Source organism: Hemitrygon akajei, chromosome 9 (assembly GCF_048418815.1).
Source record: "Hemitrygon akajei chromosome 9, sHemAka1.3, whole genome shotgun sequence".
Taxonomy (NCBI): Eukaryota; Metazoa; Chordata; class Chondrichthyes; order Myliobatiformes; family Dasyatidae; genus Hemitrygon; species Hemitrygon akajei.
In genome coordinates this window covers 73,676,426-73,694,846 of record NC_133132.1, presented here as the reverse complement: position 1 = coordinate 73,694,846, position 18,421 = coordinate 73,676,426, and the positions used below count along the sequence as shown (strand labels likewise).

At 42.1% G+C, this 18,421-nt stretch overlaps 1 protein-coding gene across 10 annotated transcripts in view; it reads right to left on the bottom strand.

Annotated features, from left to right (window-relative positions):
• Positions 1-492: 492 nt before the first annotated feature.
• sgk1 (serum/glucocorticoid regulated kinase 1) overlaps positions 493-18,421 on the bottom strand; it is a 126,830-nt gene continuing 108,901 nt past the window's right edge. For 4 of the 10 annotated variants that reach the window (XM_073056327.1, XM_073056332.1, XM_073056329.1 and 1 more), the window contains exons 4-15: positions 5,251-5,329; positions 4,806-4,878; positions 4,655-4,704; positions 4,510-4,570; positions 4,308-4,391; positions 3,990-4,121; positions 3,598-3,710; positions 3,283-3,406; positions 2,612-2,707; positions 2,351-2,506; positions 1,930-2,019; positions 493-1,772 (exon numbers count right to left, since the gene is read on the bottom strand). In XM_073056327.1, coding sequence (XP_072912428.1) covers positions 1,605-1,772; positions 1,930-2,019; positions 2,351-2,506; positions 2,612-2,707; positions 3,283-3,406; positions 3,598-3,710; positions 3,990-4,121; positions 4,308-4,391; positions 4,510-4,570; positions 4,655-4,704; positions 4,806-4,878; positions 5,251-5,329 — 1,226 coding nt within the window. In that variant the 3' untranslated portion in view covers positions 493-1,604. Of the gene's footprint in view, positions 1,773-1,929; positions 2,020-2,350; positions 2,507-2,611; positions 2,708-3,282; positions 3,407-3,597; positions 3,711-3,989; positions 4,122-4,307; positions 4,392-4,509; positions 4,571-4,654; positions 4,705-4,805; positions 4,879-5,250; positions 5,330-5,576; positions 6,347-7,076; positions 7,439-18,421 lie in introns of those variants that run through there. The other 6 variants (XM_073056328.1, XM_073056330.1, XM_073056336.1 and 3 more) reach the window with 5 other exon arrangements.

The window sequence follows — 18,421 nt, the reverse complement described above, 5'->3', positions numbered from 1 at the left end:
CCCAAAAAACTGGTAGTGAACCACAGAGCTTGCTTTCTAACAATAGTTCTGTGCTCATCATAACTTTTATTTTTTTTAAACTTGCACGTCTGATTCATTATTTGTACCCCTGTTGCACTATCATCACTCACCTTAGTACTGGAATTCCCTCATCAGACCTCTTCATATATCCTTAAAACTCTATATTTAGTTTTCTCCCCTAAAGGTGAGTGATATAATATTTCTCTAAATCATCTATGCTTCAGAATGTGCAATCTGTCCCTCATCCAAAACTGTTGCCTTAATCAATAACCCATTGGTGGAATGCAAAAACATAGTGGCCTTCTGAAGCAGGAAAAGCAGATAAGTGACTTAAATCTATTTGGTTACCATGAGGATGTGTGAATTTGTTGATTATGAATGGATCTAGCCAACTTGTTATCTTGTTGATGAGAAGTGTGCTGAAACAGTGATAAATCATGTATACTTCACTATAAAACTGGGGAACAACACTTACTTTAAATAATTTTACATTTATTGCAAACCCATCCTTAGTTCAGGAATGTATACATTTCAAAACAAATTAAAATTATAATCTATTATACAGTAAAACCATTTACATTATTGATAATATCTTAAATATACACATTAAAACTAGTGCAGCAACAGATCACATCATACAGATTTCTTTACATATGCACAGCTGAAATGAGACAACCATTAAAATCTGGAATGCAATGGAGACAAACAATTAATTTATGCACATCTGGGATTTCTAGCACATATAAGCTAGTTGGAAATTATAAGACAAGACTCCGTATTTAGGGCATTTTGGTCCTAGAAACAAAATTTACAATTCTATCTATAGCAGCAATGATTCAAGCTTATTGTAGTGAACCATTTCAGATTCTGTATGTGTGTGCATGTTTGTATTTGTATGCATATATGTGCCTGTGTGCTCACACACGTCTGCATACATGTTCACGTGTGAGCATATGTGTATGTTCATGCATGTCCTTGTGTGCTTGTACATGTGTTTTTTGTCCGTGTGTATTTTGGAGGGGGAGGGAAATTAAATTAGAGGGATATTATCTACAGTTCATCTCATCTTTCTAGTCCTTGCTGTGTCCATCAGAGTTACTGAAGCCAAATTTTAAACCAAAGAACAAGTATTAGGTTCAATGGCTGTTACAAAACCATACTTTCACCAGTGTTCACCTCTCCACTTGTTGTGGCACAGCAGTTGAACATGACACTCCAATTCCTACAACCTTGCTTACTGCGAAAGGCACATATAGCTGAAGCAACAGTCTTCAGACAACCATCATCCTTATTCAAGTCAGGTTGAAATAAAAATTCTTGAAATAATGGGATGACAGCAAGTTCTTATTCTGCCCCTTTGATTGATGAACTTTCTTCCCGTGTGCAGCAACACAGTACTGCCACAACTTTCTCCCAGACACAGAGTAGCAAGTATTCCTTGAAGACTTCAGCACCATCTCCGAAATGGAAGTGAAGGCCAGGCAGCTGCCAATGAGATGTATAATTTTCCTTCCAGTTAAGTCTCATTTCTTGGTAAATCCAAACAAGATCTCAGCTGATGTAAACCACCATCAGACAAGTCACTACAGGAAGGAGTCCATGGGTGGAGCATAGGAAAATCCAAGAAAAGCTTCCGATGCTTCCTTCGCGCTGGCAGTTATCAGGGCAGCATCAGGAGACCGGCCAATTGAGTTCGGAACTGGCTCCTCAGTGAACTCCGGGTCAAAGTGCTGCAGGTCAGAAGGTCCACTCTGGAATTATAATTAACAATAAAAAGAATTACAATCCTAGAAGTTATTCTTGAAGTGGTTCCCCAATTTAAAATGAAAGTTACAAATATGAACAGATTTGTGTAAGTCACACAGAACTATTACTGTGAAGCTATTCAGTGAGCATCTAGCAACTTACCACATTTGGGTTAAATGGAGGCATCAATTTCTTGGCATTTAAGTCAGTCCAGTTTATTGGAGAAAAGAAGATGTGTGCCTTAATATCCAACTGTTGAAAAAGCAGAATACAGTCAAGCAAATGGACCTTCAATGGAAGTTTAATTTGACTAAAGTTATTTAGTTCTGTGGCGAGGTTTTTAAAATGCAGGAGCACAAATGGTCATGTTTAAAATATGCTGCTAATTGAAAAGTTTTAATGAAATTTTCTAGTATAATTTGCTATGATTTAGGACAGGCATGATTAGAATAAAGGGAATAAGAGCCTCAATATAAAATAAGCTATACACAAATAACCTTATTAATGTCAACAAAGAGCCTCCCCATAGTTCCAAAAGCCAATAGGAAAACAATTTGATCAAAAGCAATAACCATTTACTTACAAAGTCCTCCTTTGCACCCATCCGCTTTGTTCTGTCCTTTTGCAGCAAACCCTCCAGCAAATCCCTGGCAGCATTGGAGATGTTTGGTTTCAACAGTAGTGGTTTGTTCAGAATATTGTCATACATTTCCGCCGTGTTCCTGCTGTAGAATGGAGGCTGCATCAAAACACAAGGCAAAAATTATTTATTTACAATTATCCAAAATGGTTAAATGAAAGGATCATCATTATTTTTGGTTAATATTGCTTTTATGGAACTTACCAATCCATATAACATCTCATAGAGAACTGCGCCCAAGCACCACCAGTCAACTGTTCTGTCATAGGGCTGCTTGTGTAAAACTTCAGGAGCCAGGTACTGTCAGATAATAAAGGAAAAAGCAATTTGAAATTATTTGTTTTCATAATGAGAAGCGAACACATCTAATACTGTAAAGACTGAGGAATCTTCTCTAATTATTTGATAGTTTCATAATCTGTTTAAATGTTATCTCTTTAGGAGAACTGATTCTGTATTTCTTCCTAATTCTATCTGTCCTCTGCTACATGATACCAACAGAAACAAATACAGTTGTGTGTGTGTGAGTGAGTGTGCACACAGCTGCTAAGGCTGGATCAGATCTTTCCTGGCAACTGGGGAAGATCTGCATTTGGCAGCAGTAGGAAAACCACAATATAAACGAAGGCTGGCTGAGCACTGATCTTGAACACAACTGGAAAACAGCGATACTGCAGCCTGAGGAAGGGTTAAACTTGCACCTCTATGACCCCATTGACAACAATGTCATCTCATTCATCTCTCGGCACCCTTCTCCCCTCCCTGAGACAGCAATGCTGACGGGCAGCCCTGGAAACTGGTTACATCTAAACAAGAGTTGGGATAGCAAAGAGTATGAAGAGTATCTATAAAAAAATGCCTTATGTTACACTTACCTCAGGGGTGCCACAGAAAGTGCACGTTGTGTCATTTGATTCAATGTTCTCTTTGCATAGTCCAAAGTCAGTTAACACAATATGGCCCTGGCGGTCAAGTAAGATATTCTCAGGCTTCAAATCTCTACAAGGTAAAAACAAGAAAAAGAGTTGCTTACAATCCATTCAGATCAACATCCCATGAAACATCCTGTAGTTTAGTGACTTGAATAACATCTTTGTTTAAAATATGGAGCAAAGCTCTGCTGGTTAAATGATGCTCCATCTCAAGATTAAACTAGCAGGCCAGCTATCCTAATGCAAGTCTTTACCAACCTGTAAACAATGTTGAGGGAGTGGAGGTACCCCAGAGCACTGGCAATCTCAGCAGCGTAAAATCTGGCTCGTGGTTCCAGGAAGCAGCGTTCACGTTGCAGGTGATAAAACAACTGCAAAAAGAAAGAATGTGGATGAAAGTACAATCCAGCCGCTCTTCCAGTAAGTGTTATTGCACACCCCGCCCATCTACTAATTTTACATTTCTCAGCCAATAGGTGAAATGATGGAGCAGAATCGAAGGGCCGAAAGGCCTAATTCATCTAATTGGAGTTACTAGTCCCTCAGTCTGTCCTTCCAATCCCGTTATAAATCTCCCACCCTCCCCTTGCTCTACCTTGGAGGTGGAGATGGCTAGTACTTGGAACAGGAAATCCCGCCTTGCCGCTTACCTCGCCTCCGTTGATGTAGTCCAGGACAAAGTAGAGCTTATCAGCTGTCTGAAAGGAGTAGTGGAGTCCGACCAAGAAAGGGTGTTGCACATTCTTCAGCAGGACATTACGCTCGGACATGATGTGCTTTTCCTGAAATAGACCACCACCACAAAAAGAAATGTGAGTGCCAATCTCAAAAGAATCAATGGGCATAAACATTCCTTCTTGTCCAGCGAAGCGGGAATTGTGCGCCCAATTTTGTGCATCACGTCCCCTTTGAAGACCCACTCAGCAGCAAGCGGTAACAGTAGGCCCAATGAGAAACAGTGCAATTACCTCCTTCTTCTTCAGGATGGCCTTTTTCTGCAAGACTTTCACTGCGTAAAACTGGTCGTCATATTTGTGTTTGGCGAGCAGGACCTGTGGAAGGGGAAAACCAGAGCTTGAGATTTTTTTCCACGCTTTCCAAAGAGATTTTTTTCAAAGGAAGTTTTAATGTCTGTAATCTGATTTCAGAGCAGAAAGGCGGGATACAAACCTTTCCGAAGCTTCCTTTGCCGATGACTTTGAGAAAGTTGAAGTCATTTGGTTTGGCTCTGCTGGGCAGGAAAATAAATCGTCAGGAAAGGCTAAAGTTCCACGGCAAACAGCAGTGATGAATGAATAAATACACTGATACTTACTGAGGGTTAGAGGAGGGCCCCAGGTTGATCCGCTCTGTAGTTGGGCTGGGCTATGGGAGAAATCAGATCACGGGAAAAGTTAAACATTGCTGGAAGGACGAGCCACAAATGACAAATACAAATCGAGTTCATTGCTATCGGTTACACTCACCGGAGGAGACGGTCTGGTTACATTCTTTTCAGCTTCCTTCGGACTAGCGTGCAACATGGCTGGGACTTCCGAGCTGTTCAAAGACACAATTTATCAAATCGTTAGGAACTGGCCCCGAGGCCGCCAGCCGTCTTCAGAACCTGCCCGCAAACGCCAAGCTCTTGAGCAAATCAGTTTCTGGGATTTCAGTGAGAACAAAGCCTTGTTTCAACCCGGGGAGATTAGCTGGAGATGTCTCAGTGCAAGACAGGCGCACTATTGTCCGAAGCCCAGGTGCGGAGATCTAACTGGGGAACGGGTTTGACCAAACCCGGGCCAAACATACCCTCACTGCAACCGCCACCATTGCCATTACAAACACCTCAGATCAGCTCCCCGTTAGCGCACATAGTACCCGACATCCTGCCAACGAGGGGTCGGTGAAAGGAAGGCGAAAGTTACTTACTGTTTACAAGTGTAGGATTGAGAGGCAGCGAGCTTCTGGATGAGATCGTTCAGTCCCATTCGCTTCTGCTTCATGAAAGCTGCAAATAAAATCAAAATACTTAGACTAACAGGAACAGGGTTCATTTAGAAAGTTACAAAAATGAGCAGACGTCTAACTTTCTGCAGCTTCCTTTTGAGATTAAATGGTAATTAATTAAATTAGCTGTCTACAGAGTGAATTTAGAAACTCGTCCTGGTAATCTTAAACACACTGCAACTTCATTTTTTAAAATGATATTATACATAAAAGAGCCAGTAAACTGGTGGTTTGAAAGCCAACATTACCGGTAAGAATCGCGACCATCCCTCTCATTTTGGAGTACGTCAGAAGAGATGCCGAGGAGTTGGATTTAACAGTCATGGCTAAAAGATTACCACTTTATTTGGGATTGGAAGACTGGGTTTGGTTTCTCTGCACTGTCTTTGTACGATCCTTTCACAGTGTATGCACGTGAGAGAGATTGGCGACTGACTGAGCTTTCTGGAAGACACACGTGTATATATATGCCGGCAGGAGAGTTGGTTGGGGGCGTTGGTATGTGAGCAATGTAACAGTACTAGGCGGTCCCGGCCGCTCTGACTCAACCTGTCAATAACTCTCGCCCTCCGCTTCCTCCCTGAACTCGGCGTCACAATTCAAACAGCCGCCAGCAGATGCATATCATCGATCCGTGACCGGCTCCCAGGAGCACCTCCCTGCTCCGCACCCCCACCTGTTCATCTCCCTGCACCTCCGTGCAAACACAACTCACAGACCTCTGGTGAGAAGTGCCCGAGCAGCTTTGTACAATGAGGGCAAACGCGTATTTGTGCCAACTGTTCACTGGCACCGTTCCTTAGAGAAACAAATTCTGGAAACATCATTTAGGCATTTCATTTTCAGCAGATTTAAGCATAAACTTGGCAAGATGCGTCATGGCACAGGCAGTAACGATGGAAGAATGTTATTTCGCAAGAGGAAAAGGTGTCTCATCACAAATCGGAGTGATTTTCCTAAATCAAGCAAAAAAGTATGCCTAATTATAACCACACGTCTCCTCCCACGACCTGTCCGACCGAGTTCGAATCAGTCTACAGGTTCAGATTATCATTTTCCGACCGCACTGGCCCCGGATCGGGGGGGGGGGGGGCGTTCAATGCCAGTCCCACTGCAAGAAGCCTCGACCTTCGTGTATACAATACTGCTCCCACTCTCGCAGTCTGGAGATGTGTCTGAGTAGCGATAGGTATCAGAATAAATTCACCCCCGGAATAATCTGTACATTAAGCACCGTCGCAGGTATACCAGTGATAGAAAGATGATGATCTTAACTCAATGCTTCACTAACAGGGAGTTAGGAAATTCCCATTCTCCATTCTTCTCGAATGTTGGTAACGAAGCGAATATACATCTCTTAAATGAGATGTATATTAGCTTATTAGGTAGAGTAAATATGAATAAGCCAACAATTCAGTATATGAACAATTTGCATCTCTCTCTCTCACACACACACACAATCAATACACCTTGAAAAATCAATTTCCTTCTACAACATTTACTACGACTGTTGACATTCCGGACCCTTGAATAGATGTCACTGGCTTCCAGAATCCGGCCGAATTACAAGCAGGTCTGTGCCAGTAAACCATAAACCCAGATCAGACCGGAGAACACCGGCCATTCGAAGACAGGGCTCTGTGAGTTTGCTCAGCGAGCCCAACTCCTTCACCAATTGCCAGGGTCGCCTCTCACGTTAACAGCAAAGTTACAAGTCAATGCACCCTCAGCAGCGAAAAATATCTAACCTGTAAATGAAGTATTTTCTGTCAAATTTTTCATGTTCGTCTCCACTCGTGGACAGCCCTTACCTGATCCACTAAGAACTGACGGAGAACCCGAGGGCGGTGTGTTCTTCAATATATAGTCTAAGTGCCTTCAATTAAATTTTAATGGATATAGATAACTTATCACTGTGCGTCGCCTATAAATTCCACAACGTAAGGAGTATGTTTGCTTTGTCACACAGTTAAAAGCGACACTCCTGCAATACATGTACTTGACCTCGACATGTCAATCACATTTACTATTTAATTTTCACTACATTTTCGAAGTTCCAGTTGGCAGCAATTACTCTAATTTAGAGGGAGAAGAGTGTATTAACGATGGCCGAGGTGCGTTTCAGCGTCACCAGCCAGCGACGAGAAGTTCTGGTGGCGCCTGGGCTCTGTCCTGTTCCGGGACTTCAGGCACCGAAGTAATTGCGTGGAAGGGACTTGTTGAGACTGCTTGCAAGGGACCGGATAGCTCCAGGGCGGAGGAGGCGTCCCCTGCTAATTCCTGGCTTCCACCACAGGCTTCCTCCGAGGAAGACGGTCGGCCGGGAGCTGAGCGAAGTTCACAGTGCTACTTGCGACGTGCAGCATCTTATCCGCTCTGCCTTACCACATTTTTAATACAAACCCATATGGAATTTTCTATAATTAAATGTTACGTATACACACACATCGTTCTCTGTGTCAGAGCAGTCAATCTCCTCTCTTCTTAGTAAAACATATATTAGGCCGCCAAGACCAAGGAATGTCGTGGAAATAGTTTCTGAGTGAAAATACAGAAATGGGAATACGGGCAACATTTCTCTCCAACGAACCATCATTTACCCTTACTCCAGCATGGAATAAGACCTTAACATAAAACGTTTCATCTTATTTTGAACTCGATTTGGTGAATAAATGAATCGTTGACGCAGAGCGGGTCGCAGCCATTCCGCGGCTTCCTCTTTTCTGGGTTTAGCATTCCTCCGGTGCGATATTTAATTCAGTAATGGGGAGTGGAGAAAGGAGTTTTAAGAGGTGCTTTTAACATTCTGATGAGTATTCCCATTTTAGCTTCAACACAGAATCTTGAATATGAGATATTAAATTCTAAATGCTTGAAGATGTATTTATGCAATAAGTGTGACACTAGAAAAGTGGATTCTCCAAGACTGTAGAACGTGTTGTGCTATTGTCCATTGGATACTTTTAGCAATCTTGCCAACAAATGTAATTTTTTTTAAATCGCACTTTAACAGATTGAAATCCCATAAGAGATGTGTCACCCAAGCAGAATTGATTTAATAAACTAAAAGTTTTGGTAGCTTGTCATCCTTTCTCTCAAGATCCTCTAACTTGTATAATTTATTACAATTATAGAGGCCACTTTATTCCATAGGTAGTGGAGTTTACTGTGAACAGATGAAGTCCTTTGGTAATGGGAGACAGATTGTCGTATTGAATTAAATGAAACAAAGCAAATTTGTGTCTATAGCAGAAACCAGCCTCTCCTCTCTGGATTCTGTTTCACTGTCTTGGTAAAGCAGCCAATATAATCAAAGACCATGGACGTTCTGTTTTCTCCCCTGTCCCCTCAGACAGAAGAAAGGAAAGCCTGAAAGCACCCACCACCAGATTCGAGACCGGCTTCTGCCCGGCTGTTAGAAGACGAGTGAATGGTTCCCCAGTATGATAAGATGGACTCTTGACCTCACGATCTACCTCATTAGATCTTGCACTTTATTGTCTACCTGCACTGCACTTTCTCTGTAATTATAACGCTCTATTCTGCATTTGGGGTTTCCATTCTACTACTTCAATACATTGCTGTAATGAGATTATCTGTACGGATGGTTTGCAAAACAAAGTCTCTCACTGTACCTCGATAGAAGTGACAATAATAAAGCAATTATCAATTACCAATACCATGGCTTACATTGCATTGATATTTTGTTTTAAACTACAAGTTACAAAACATATGTGGCTCATTATATTCAAACAATTTTAACTGAAAGGAGGTAAAACGTAATCTCATTTAAATGGTTTCTTCAACAGGACTGAAAGCTTCTGACTGAAATGTGGCAAAGACAAAATAAGACAGCACCAATAGCAGAAGAGCTGTGACTGCGGGATATTTTTCAGAGGTATTGGTTGAGAGATAAATGAGAATCAGGATGCTAATCCATTCTCTCTCTGACCTAATGCTACTAGTCTATCAGAGGCTGATCACATACTGCCCACCCTGTACATGGTCACAATAAGTCGCATCAGGAAAGCTGACAATGTAACCAAAGATGCCTGCCACTGACTTTTCCCCTTTTCTCTTTTCTACCTTCTTGGAGAAAGTACAGGAGCTCAAAAGTCTGGATAAGCAGAATCAAGAAATTCCCACTGCTATCAGACTTCTGAACTAATCATCTCCTTCCCAGTGGTGCTCTCACATCTGTGAACCCTTCACTCTTCCTCTTGCATTACTTCACTTAAGCATTCTCTTTACACTCCTTCATCTGAACTACTGGGCCTTCCATCACTCTATTCTTTTTGAATATATCACTGTATTTGGGCGGCATGGCAACATAGCTGTTAGCACAATGCTTTACTACGCCAGCGATCACCGATCGCGGGTCAATACCCACCACTGTCTGTAACGAGTTTGAATGTTCTCCCAGACTGCATGGGATTCCTCCAGGGGCTCCAGTTTCCTCCCGCTTTCCAAAGGCGTGCAGTTAGGTTTAGGGTTGCTGAGTTGTTGGCATGCTGGAAGCATGCTGATATGATGTACCCAGCACATCATCAGAATGTGTTGCTCATTTACACAAATGACACACTTCACTGTATGTTTTGATGTACATGTGACATATAAAGCTAATCTTTATTGTTGTATTTGTAATTGCCATCTACACAGTTTCCACTGTAAGGAACTCCATTGTACCCTGGTTTATATGACAACAAACTAATCTGAATGTACTAATACCACTCCTAACATCCAAAGAGTGAAGGCCCAGATACCTACCTCCAGACTGACACACACTGCAACTACTCCCTAGGACCACTGTGGTTCTGTCTCTGGACTCGCTACCCCATTAACCTTCCTTTATCTGTGCTTCTCTATGATATTTACCCTCCACGATGGAGTGATTACATACAGGAGGGCCACATACTATCCAGGCTGGAGGAATATCAGGCCATAGGTCACTCTTTCATTTTACATCCACACACCACCACCCCCCAACACTCCTCCTCCTATTTTGCTAGATCCAATGGAGAGTTGGCATGAGTAGAGTTCATTGTGGGTGTTCTTGTTTGCAAAAGTAAATCTTTCAATTCAAAAGATTGAAGATTGGTTTGGAAAGCAGGTGGTAAATACTTTAGATACCTTTGAATGGATTATTACTGACATACCACTCACTGACTTGGAGGAGTCAGGACAGGAACACCCAAGCAGCTCATTTTATAGGGGGAAGTACAGAGGGATGTTAGATCCAGCAGTAGATTTGTGCTGTTGCACATGTAACCGTGTGTCAGAGGTAAGTTTTTCACGCAGAGTGGTGAGTGCGTGGAATGAGCTGTGGGTGACGGTGGTGAAGGCGGATGCAATACAGTCTTTTAAGAGACTCTTGGATAGGTACATGGAGCTTAGAAAAATAGAGGGCTATGAGTAACCCTAGGTAATTTCTAAGGTAAGGACATGTTCGGCACAGCTTTGTGAGCTGAAGGGCTTGTACTGTGCTGTAGGTTTTCTATGTTACCATTGCACAAATGGTGGCTTTCAGGAGTAAAGGAGAGAGCAAACTGAAGTCATTCATAAACCCAAAATTAAAATGACAGCTCAGAATCTATTAATCTTTTGCAGCAGAGTCTGTGCTGTTGGTCTTTTATTTTACATGTTAAATGTGTCATAATGATACCAGCTTGGCAATGATGTGAGGTGACATTGGATAATTGGTGACACTTGCTGTCTACTTATAAAACTGAAATACCCACAGAGAATACAAGGTGGAACAACTTTGAGAACAACTCATGATATTTGCTCAATAATCTCTTCTCTTTGAGCCCTTTCCTACCAAAAGGTTAATCCAATTAGAAACCTTAGATTAATTTCCAAACAATAACAGAATTTATTATTCTACTTAAAATTGGCAAATCATTCATTTTCCACATCAAAACTCATGACCATCTAAACCGTTTCTCAATGATTTCTCCTAATGTAATTAAAAACATATCATTTCCTTTAAAGTCATGTTTTTAATATTTATCCACTAAAAGATGCCTAAACATTTTCTCCAACTTCAGTTCCCTCCCATAACATTCAGAATCAGAATTATGTTTATTATCACCATATGAGGTGAGTCTTGTGTTTTGCAGCATAAAATTATAATACACTACAAAATAAGTAAGTGATGTTCAAAAAATTAAAATTATGAGGTAGTGTTCATGGGTTCAATGACTGTTCAAGAATCTGATGATGGAGGGGAAGAAGCTGAGTGTGGCTATTCAGGCTCCTAAGGTAGTAACAAGAAGAGGGCATGTCCTGGATGGTGAGAGTTCTTAGTGATGGTAGTTGCCTTCTTGCGGCATCACCTCTTGATGATGTCCTCTATGGTGGGGAGGGTTGTGCCTGTAATGGAACTGGCTGAGTTTATACCCACTGAGGCCTCTTGTAGTCCTGTGCATTGGACCAGCCATGCCAGGCTGTGTAGCAACTGGTCAGAATATTCTCTGCTCTACTTCTATAGAAGTTTACAAGTCTTTGGTGACATACCAAATGCTGTCAAATTTCTAACAAAGAAGAGTATTACAGTATTTTGAAACATTTTTATTTGGAATGCAATCATTGTGCCAGTTCCTCAACAACATAAAAATGTTTCCAATAAAAAAATAAGGTCTATCACACATTAACAATACTATCAAACAATAAACTGACTTCCAACAACTTCCTCATCCTTCCCACCCCTTACACAGGAAGCACAATGCCTCCCCTGGGCCTTAAATATCTCAGCACATCCTGGACACTGCATACACCTTTCATGCTATTGTGTACCACTCCAGGTTGAGGCACAGCTGAAAATGTAGAGAAGTGATCAAGTGTGGAGTCTATATTTAACTTGCTCAGTGGCAAGTTGAATACAGATTACATTGCCAGTCAGATCCAAGCAGGTCACAAATTTAGTGGTGTACTGGTGTTCTAGAAATACATTAGCTATGATCAACTGCTCTCTCTGAGGAACCTCCCAAGACTGAAGCGTTTACATCATCTACTGCAGCTGCATACAGATGAGTGATGTAAGTGTGCAGCAGGGAGACTCTGATGTGCTCGTTTTGTTTCAATATGAGGGCTAGTATTTAAAGGCAAGGGTATAATGCTGAGGCTTTATAAGGCACTGGTGAGGCCTCACTTGGAGTATTGTCAGCAGTTTTGGGCCCCTTACTTAAGAAAGGATGTTCTGACATTGAAGAGTGTACATAAGAGAGTCACAAAAATAACTCTGGGATTGCAAAGCTTACATGAGGAGCACTTGATGCCTCTGGGCCTGTACTCACTGGAATTCAGAACAACGAGGGGGGATCTGATTGAAACCTATCGAATGTTGAAAGGTCTCAATAGCATGGATGTGGAGAGGATGTTTCCTATGGTGGGGGAGTCTAAAACCAGAGGACGCAGCATCAGAATAGAGGGGTGTCCTTTTAGAATAGAGATGAGGAGAAATTTCTTTAGCCAGAGAGTAGTGAATTTGTGGAATTTGTTGCCACATATGACTGTGGAGACCAAGTCGTTGGGTGCATTTAAGACAGAGGTTGATAGATTGTTGATTAGTCAGGACAGGAAAGGATGGAAATAGCGACTGAGAGGGAACTGGATCCACCATGATGAAATGGCAGAGCAGACTCGATGGGCCAAATGGCCTAATCTTGCTCCTATATCTTGTGGTCTTATTGAACAAAAGACCTAGCCGGGAACAGAAAATTTGAGGGAGTGCAGGCTCATAACCCCGTCCAGTGTTGATACAACAGGGTGCACCAATGCAGTGCTTTCTGTGTAGAGAAACCCACACACACTGCTACAGCGCTTGCTCAGAAGCTCTACCACCTAAAATACACCTTGAGTTGTATTTACTAACAGGTGGTTATTGATTGGAAGGGTGGTGATTATTGGGGTGTAGCAATGATGTGATTATTGATTGGAAGAGTGGTGATTATTGGGGTGTAGCAATGATGTGGTTATTGATTGGAAGGGTGGTGATTATTGGGGGTGCAGAATGATCATGGAATGGTTTATTATTATTTATTTTATTTAGCCAAAAGGGGTGGAGTCGGCCCTTCTGGGTCTTTGATCCACACTGCTCCAGCGATCCCCATTAACTCTAATGTAATCACAGGACAACTTACTAAGACCAATTAACATGCCCAGTACATCTTTGGACTGTGGGAGGAAACAGGAGCACCTGGGTAAAACCACGCATTCCTGTGACTTACAGACACTCCCAGAGAATGGCGTCAGAATTGAACTCGGTAACGATGGCGAGCACTGGAGACAAGTGTGGTGGGGGATAGATGAAGGACATCACCAGAAAGGTGGGGGAATTAATCAGAGGGATCACTGGAGATTAGCAAAAGACTCTAAAAATTGAGCGGATCAAAGGAGTGTATTGGAGAATAGATGGTGAGGATCACTAGGGATCAGTGGAGACTAGATCAAGGGGTGATTGATATAGGGCAAAACTGGAGATGTTGGGGTAGATGGAGGGGGAAATCACAATCAGTATTGGGAATAGAACAAGGAATCACAAGAGTCAATGGGGGAGAGATCAAGAGGGTCACTGCAGATCATCACAGGGTCTATTGCAGGGGTGTCAAACTCATTTTAGGTCACGGGCCGGATTGAGCAAAATGCAGCTTCATGCGGGCCGGATCAGTCGGACGCGTGCGAACGCAGCTTTCGTTGCCTCCGTTTTTTCAGCCTGCTCTCATGTGTCTCAGTCTCTGCTATAACTGCAAAGTGTTTCACTTTACAAATTCCGTTTCTTATGAAGAAGACTGCCGAATAAACACTAAAAACCCTGAAAACCTGGTACCTGAATAAACTCAGCATTAGCCATATCATACGCCATAGGCGCTTCGATTACTGGGGCCAGCTTTAATAGTAATTAGATATTATCTCGCGGGCCAAAGATAATTCCACTGCGGGCCGGATTTGGCCCGCGGGCCTTGAGTTTGACATATATGGTCTATAGATTAAGGAATCATTGTTGTTCAGTGGGGAGCAGATGATGGAAACACTAGAGGGTGTCTGTGAATAGAGGGGATCACTGGTGTCCATTGGAGGGGGGGCTTGAAATTAGGATGTGTGTGGAGGTGTAATGGATGGAAGTGGGAGAGAGTGAGGACTGGTGTGGAAGTTGGGGGGAAGCTTCATGAAAGTGTGAGGAGTGTAGGTATAAATTCTGGATTAGAGGGGAGCAGTGAAAACAGTTTAGGATTAGTGGGAGCAGGGAGATCAATTTGGGATATGTGAGGGGAACATGGGATTGCTTAGGGATTTGTGAGAGAATCCATTTTAAATTAGCTGGGAGATTTAGAGGAAACAGTGGGACCAGTTTGGGATTAAAGGGGAGAGTGGGATTTTTTGGATGAGGTGGGATAGGACTGAGAATTTGAAGCCGTTTATGGCCTAAAACAAATGGTCACTCTGGTGACAAATGCATCAGTACCAAAGACAGGATTCTTCCATTTTTTAGTTCCATGTCTTATGATCTGGCACCACAATTGTTGACTTTTTTAACTGAGTGTTTAAGTTGTAGGAAAGTTAACATGAAAATGCAAACTGTGATCCAACTCATTGTTCTGCCCTCTTCCCATTCTCAGTCCCAAACTTGTTTTGAGATAACAGGGAAGTTCAAAAGGGAGGCAACAAGCTTTCAGGTAAGTTCCAGTCAGAGACATTTGTGGAAAGGAGTGGCAACAGGGATTAGGGTTATGACCTGTAGAGGCCAACGGAATTACCTGTCCTGATGAAGAGTCTTGACCCAAAATGTTTTCTGTTTATTTCCCTCAATAGATATTGCCTGACTTGCTGAGTTCCTTCAGCATTTTGTGTGAGTTGCACAGGATTTCCAACATCTGCAAAATCTCTTGTGCAAAGGAATGACTGGCATGCTGGTCGACTGCCCTGCTACATTGCCGCTACCCATGACTTTCAGAAAGTTCTGTTGAAATCCGACCCTGAGTTTTTTTTGAAGTATCAGGTAAACAGTGTGACAAGTTCACAGTGTTTTGATACATTTTGTAAACAATATATAAGATTGTTTTCAATCATCTTATATTAAATTATTTCATATTGAAAATAATTCCATTGACCACATGTCCTAATGATATGGGAGAGTGTCAGTGTGCACATGAGATATGGGAAAGAGTCTAACTATATGTAAAGTGTGGGAAAGTGACGTATTCACATGCCGTGAGAAAGAGTCCAGCAAGTCAGCTGGTTGTGGGAAAAAGACTGTCTGACGTGTATGCAGATTACAAAGCATGCTGGTATGTTCTGAACTCTCAGTCTCCAAAAAAAAAGATTATTAGTTAAAACCATCAGCTAAATAAGAAAATATCCCTTGATTTGCTAGAAGTAATTAACCAATGTTCTGCAAAACAGTAATCAGATATTCAAAATAAAGCTCAAAACCTTTTTTTGCTGCATAATACACATAGTGACAACTTTATTAGGTACACCTGCTCATTAATGCAATCATCTAATCAGCCAATCATGTGGCAGCAACTCAATCTATAAAAGCATGTAGACATGGTCAAGCAGTTCAGTGGTTCAGACCAAACATCAGAATGGGGAAGAAATGTGACCTAAGTGACTGTGAACTTGAAATGATTGTTGGTGCTGGATGGGGAGCTTTGAGTATTTAAAACTGCTGATCTCCTGGGGTTTTCCACGCACAACAGTCTTTAGAGTTCATAAAGAATGGTAAACAGTTAAAATATCCAGTGAGCAGCAGTTCTATGGGCAAAAATGCCTTGTTAATGAGAGAGGTCAGAGAAGAATGGACAGACTGGTTCAAGGTGACAGAAAGGTGACAGTAACTCAAATGACTATATGTTACAACACTGGTGTGCAGAAGGGCATCTCTGAATGCACAACATGTCGAACCTTGAAGTAGATGGGCTACAGCAGCAGAAGACAACAAACATACACTCATTGGCCATTTTATTAGGTAATGGAGATATTTAATCATTCAAAACACAATTGTAAATTTCTCCAGACGTTATAGTCCCACTTTCCTATGTCTTCCTCTTTGTTGTGCTTTGATAACTCACTGAAAGTTAACACATGGATCTAGTCTCTATACCCCTTGCTTTAATTATTTCATTGTCGCCCCATTCCCCACATGTAGTAGCTTTCCGATCCCCCACATACATTCCATTTTTCATTCCATACACCCACCCTGATAGAAACAGTGCTTCTGAACTGCAACCCCCCCCCCCCCCCCCACCCCCGTCAGGTTCACAGCAGTAGACCCCGTCCTGCCAGGTACCTGTAACCAACAACCACACTATCACACTTTTGTTTCAATCCACCAGACTCTGAATAAAGAGAAGTCCTAAACGAGTGCTTCCATACCTGACATCAATGTCGCTGAAGCAATAAAGAATACACAGCAGGTCAGAGAGGGTCTGTGCTGAAACAAACGATTTAGGTTTCAGATCAATGACCTTTCATTCAGACCTGGGTGTAAAATGTTGTATAATCCCTAGTTTGGGAAGTCCTCCTCAGCTGTAACCTCCCTTGTTCTGAAGCAGAAGCAAACAGTAAACTATAAGGAAAAGTTGTTGAAGAAAGGACAAGGTAATTGATTTCTGAATTCATGTAGGCTGAGTGTGTAAGGTCATTGTTCAGAACAAATGCTCTTCATCACCATTAAGTACTGACCTCATATTCCAGTGTTATTGCTGCCAAATGTCCCATCCCTGATCTTCCTAACCTCCCTCTTTCCTTGATAGACGTTGTTCATATTTTCAAGCCTCAGATTCCAACTCCTCTAGACCCTAGCAAATCTGACAAATCCCAAAGTGTCCTCCCGGATTACACCCTACCCAAACTGTTCATCCTACATGACGCTTGTGGGAGGTAGACCTTCTTCATGAACTGGTGTTTGCCAGGCAAAACATCAATGGGGCAAAAAGAGAGCCACAGAGATGATAGACTAGGAAGTGACATCGACTTCTCTTTTCCAAACAAGGTCTATGAAGCAACTGGGTCCTTAATGCCAATCATCATTTAATGAAACATCAGGATTTTGTATTCTGATATGGTGGGAATTGCACTCATTCAAACAGTGAGAGGTGCAACAGAAATTGTACCTACTTTATTTGGAGATACATTTTCTATTGGGTAGAGAAACTGCTTGACGGCACTAGCTGCATGTTCGCTTAAATATAATTGGCCTGAATTCCCTTCCCTGTATTTGTATATCCTGGAAATCTAAGGTAAATTTATGCAACTTAATATGTATCAAAGGTTACTTCACAAAACAATGTGAAGGGCAGTTGTAAAAGTAACACAGTTGGCAAGCTGATGTGGGCCATAATGAACACAGTTTCTCTCCATTACCCCTCCTGAACCTTTCTGTTAGGTATTTATTTTTGCCTGCAACCCTATTACTCGCACCAGTGGATTTCCCAGTGTTTGAACAAAGTATGGAAGATCCCAGACAGGTCAGGTGGCATGAGAAATACAGGGAGCCTGCTGGTACCCACATGACTTCAATCTGAATAACAGAAGTGAGCACATGCCTTGCTTTGACAGACAGTGCAAGAGGAGACTTCACTTCTTGAAAGAAGAAGGCACAACAAACGTAACACCCTCAAATGGGATACATGCTGCCAAGCTAACCACGATATTGAAAGTTTGTTGGCACGCGATTGTTAGTTGACTTTGTTATGGCAATACTATGCATGGAAAGGAAAACCAGAGTGATCACAGACCAGCACTGCCTGATTAGACACACCTACCATAAAGCACACCCACCTGTATTTAGGAAAAGCCAAGAGAGTCTGTTTCCTGATGTTACAAGCCAGCAATGAAACAATGATGACAAGGAACCCTGCAGCCACATGCACCAAATGGGACATTATTAAAGAATTACCTGAAGTCTGACTCCACCTCCTCCACTGTTCCACTGCTAACATTTCTGGGTGATGCAGTGCAATTACACACATAACTATCCTCACAACCTACACTTCAGTGATAAAACAGATCTGCTTGCAGACCCGCGCCTGTGCTTTGTGCCTTACGTTTTGAGTGCCTCATCTCCCAGGTCTTTTAGCCTTAACATCAG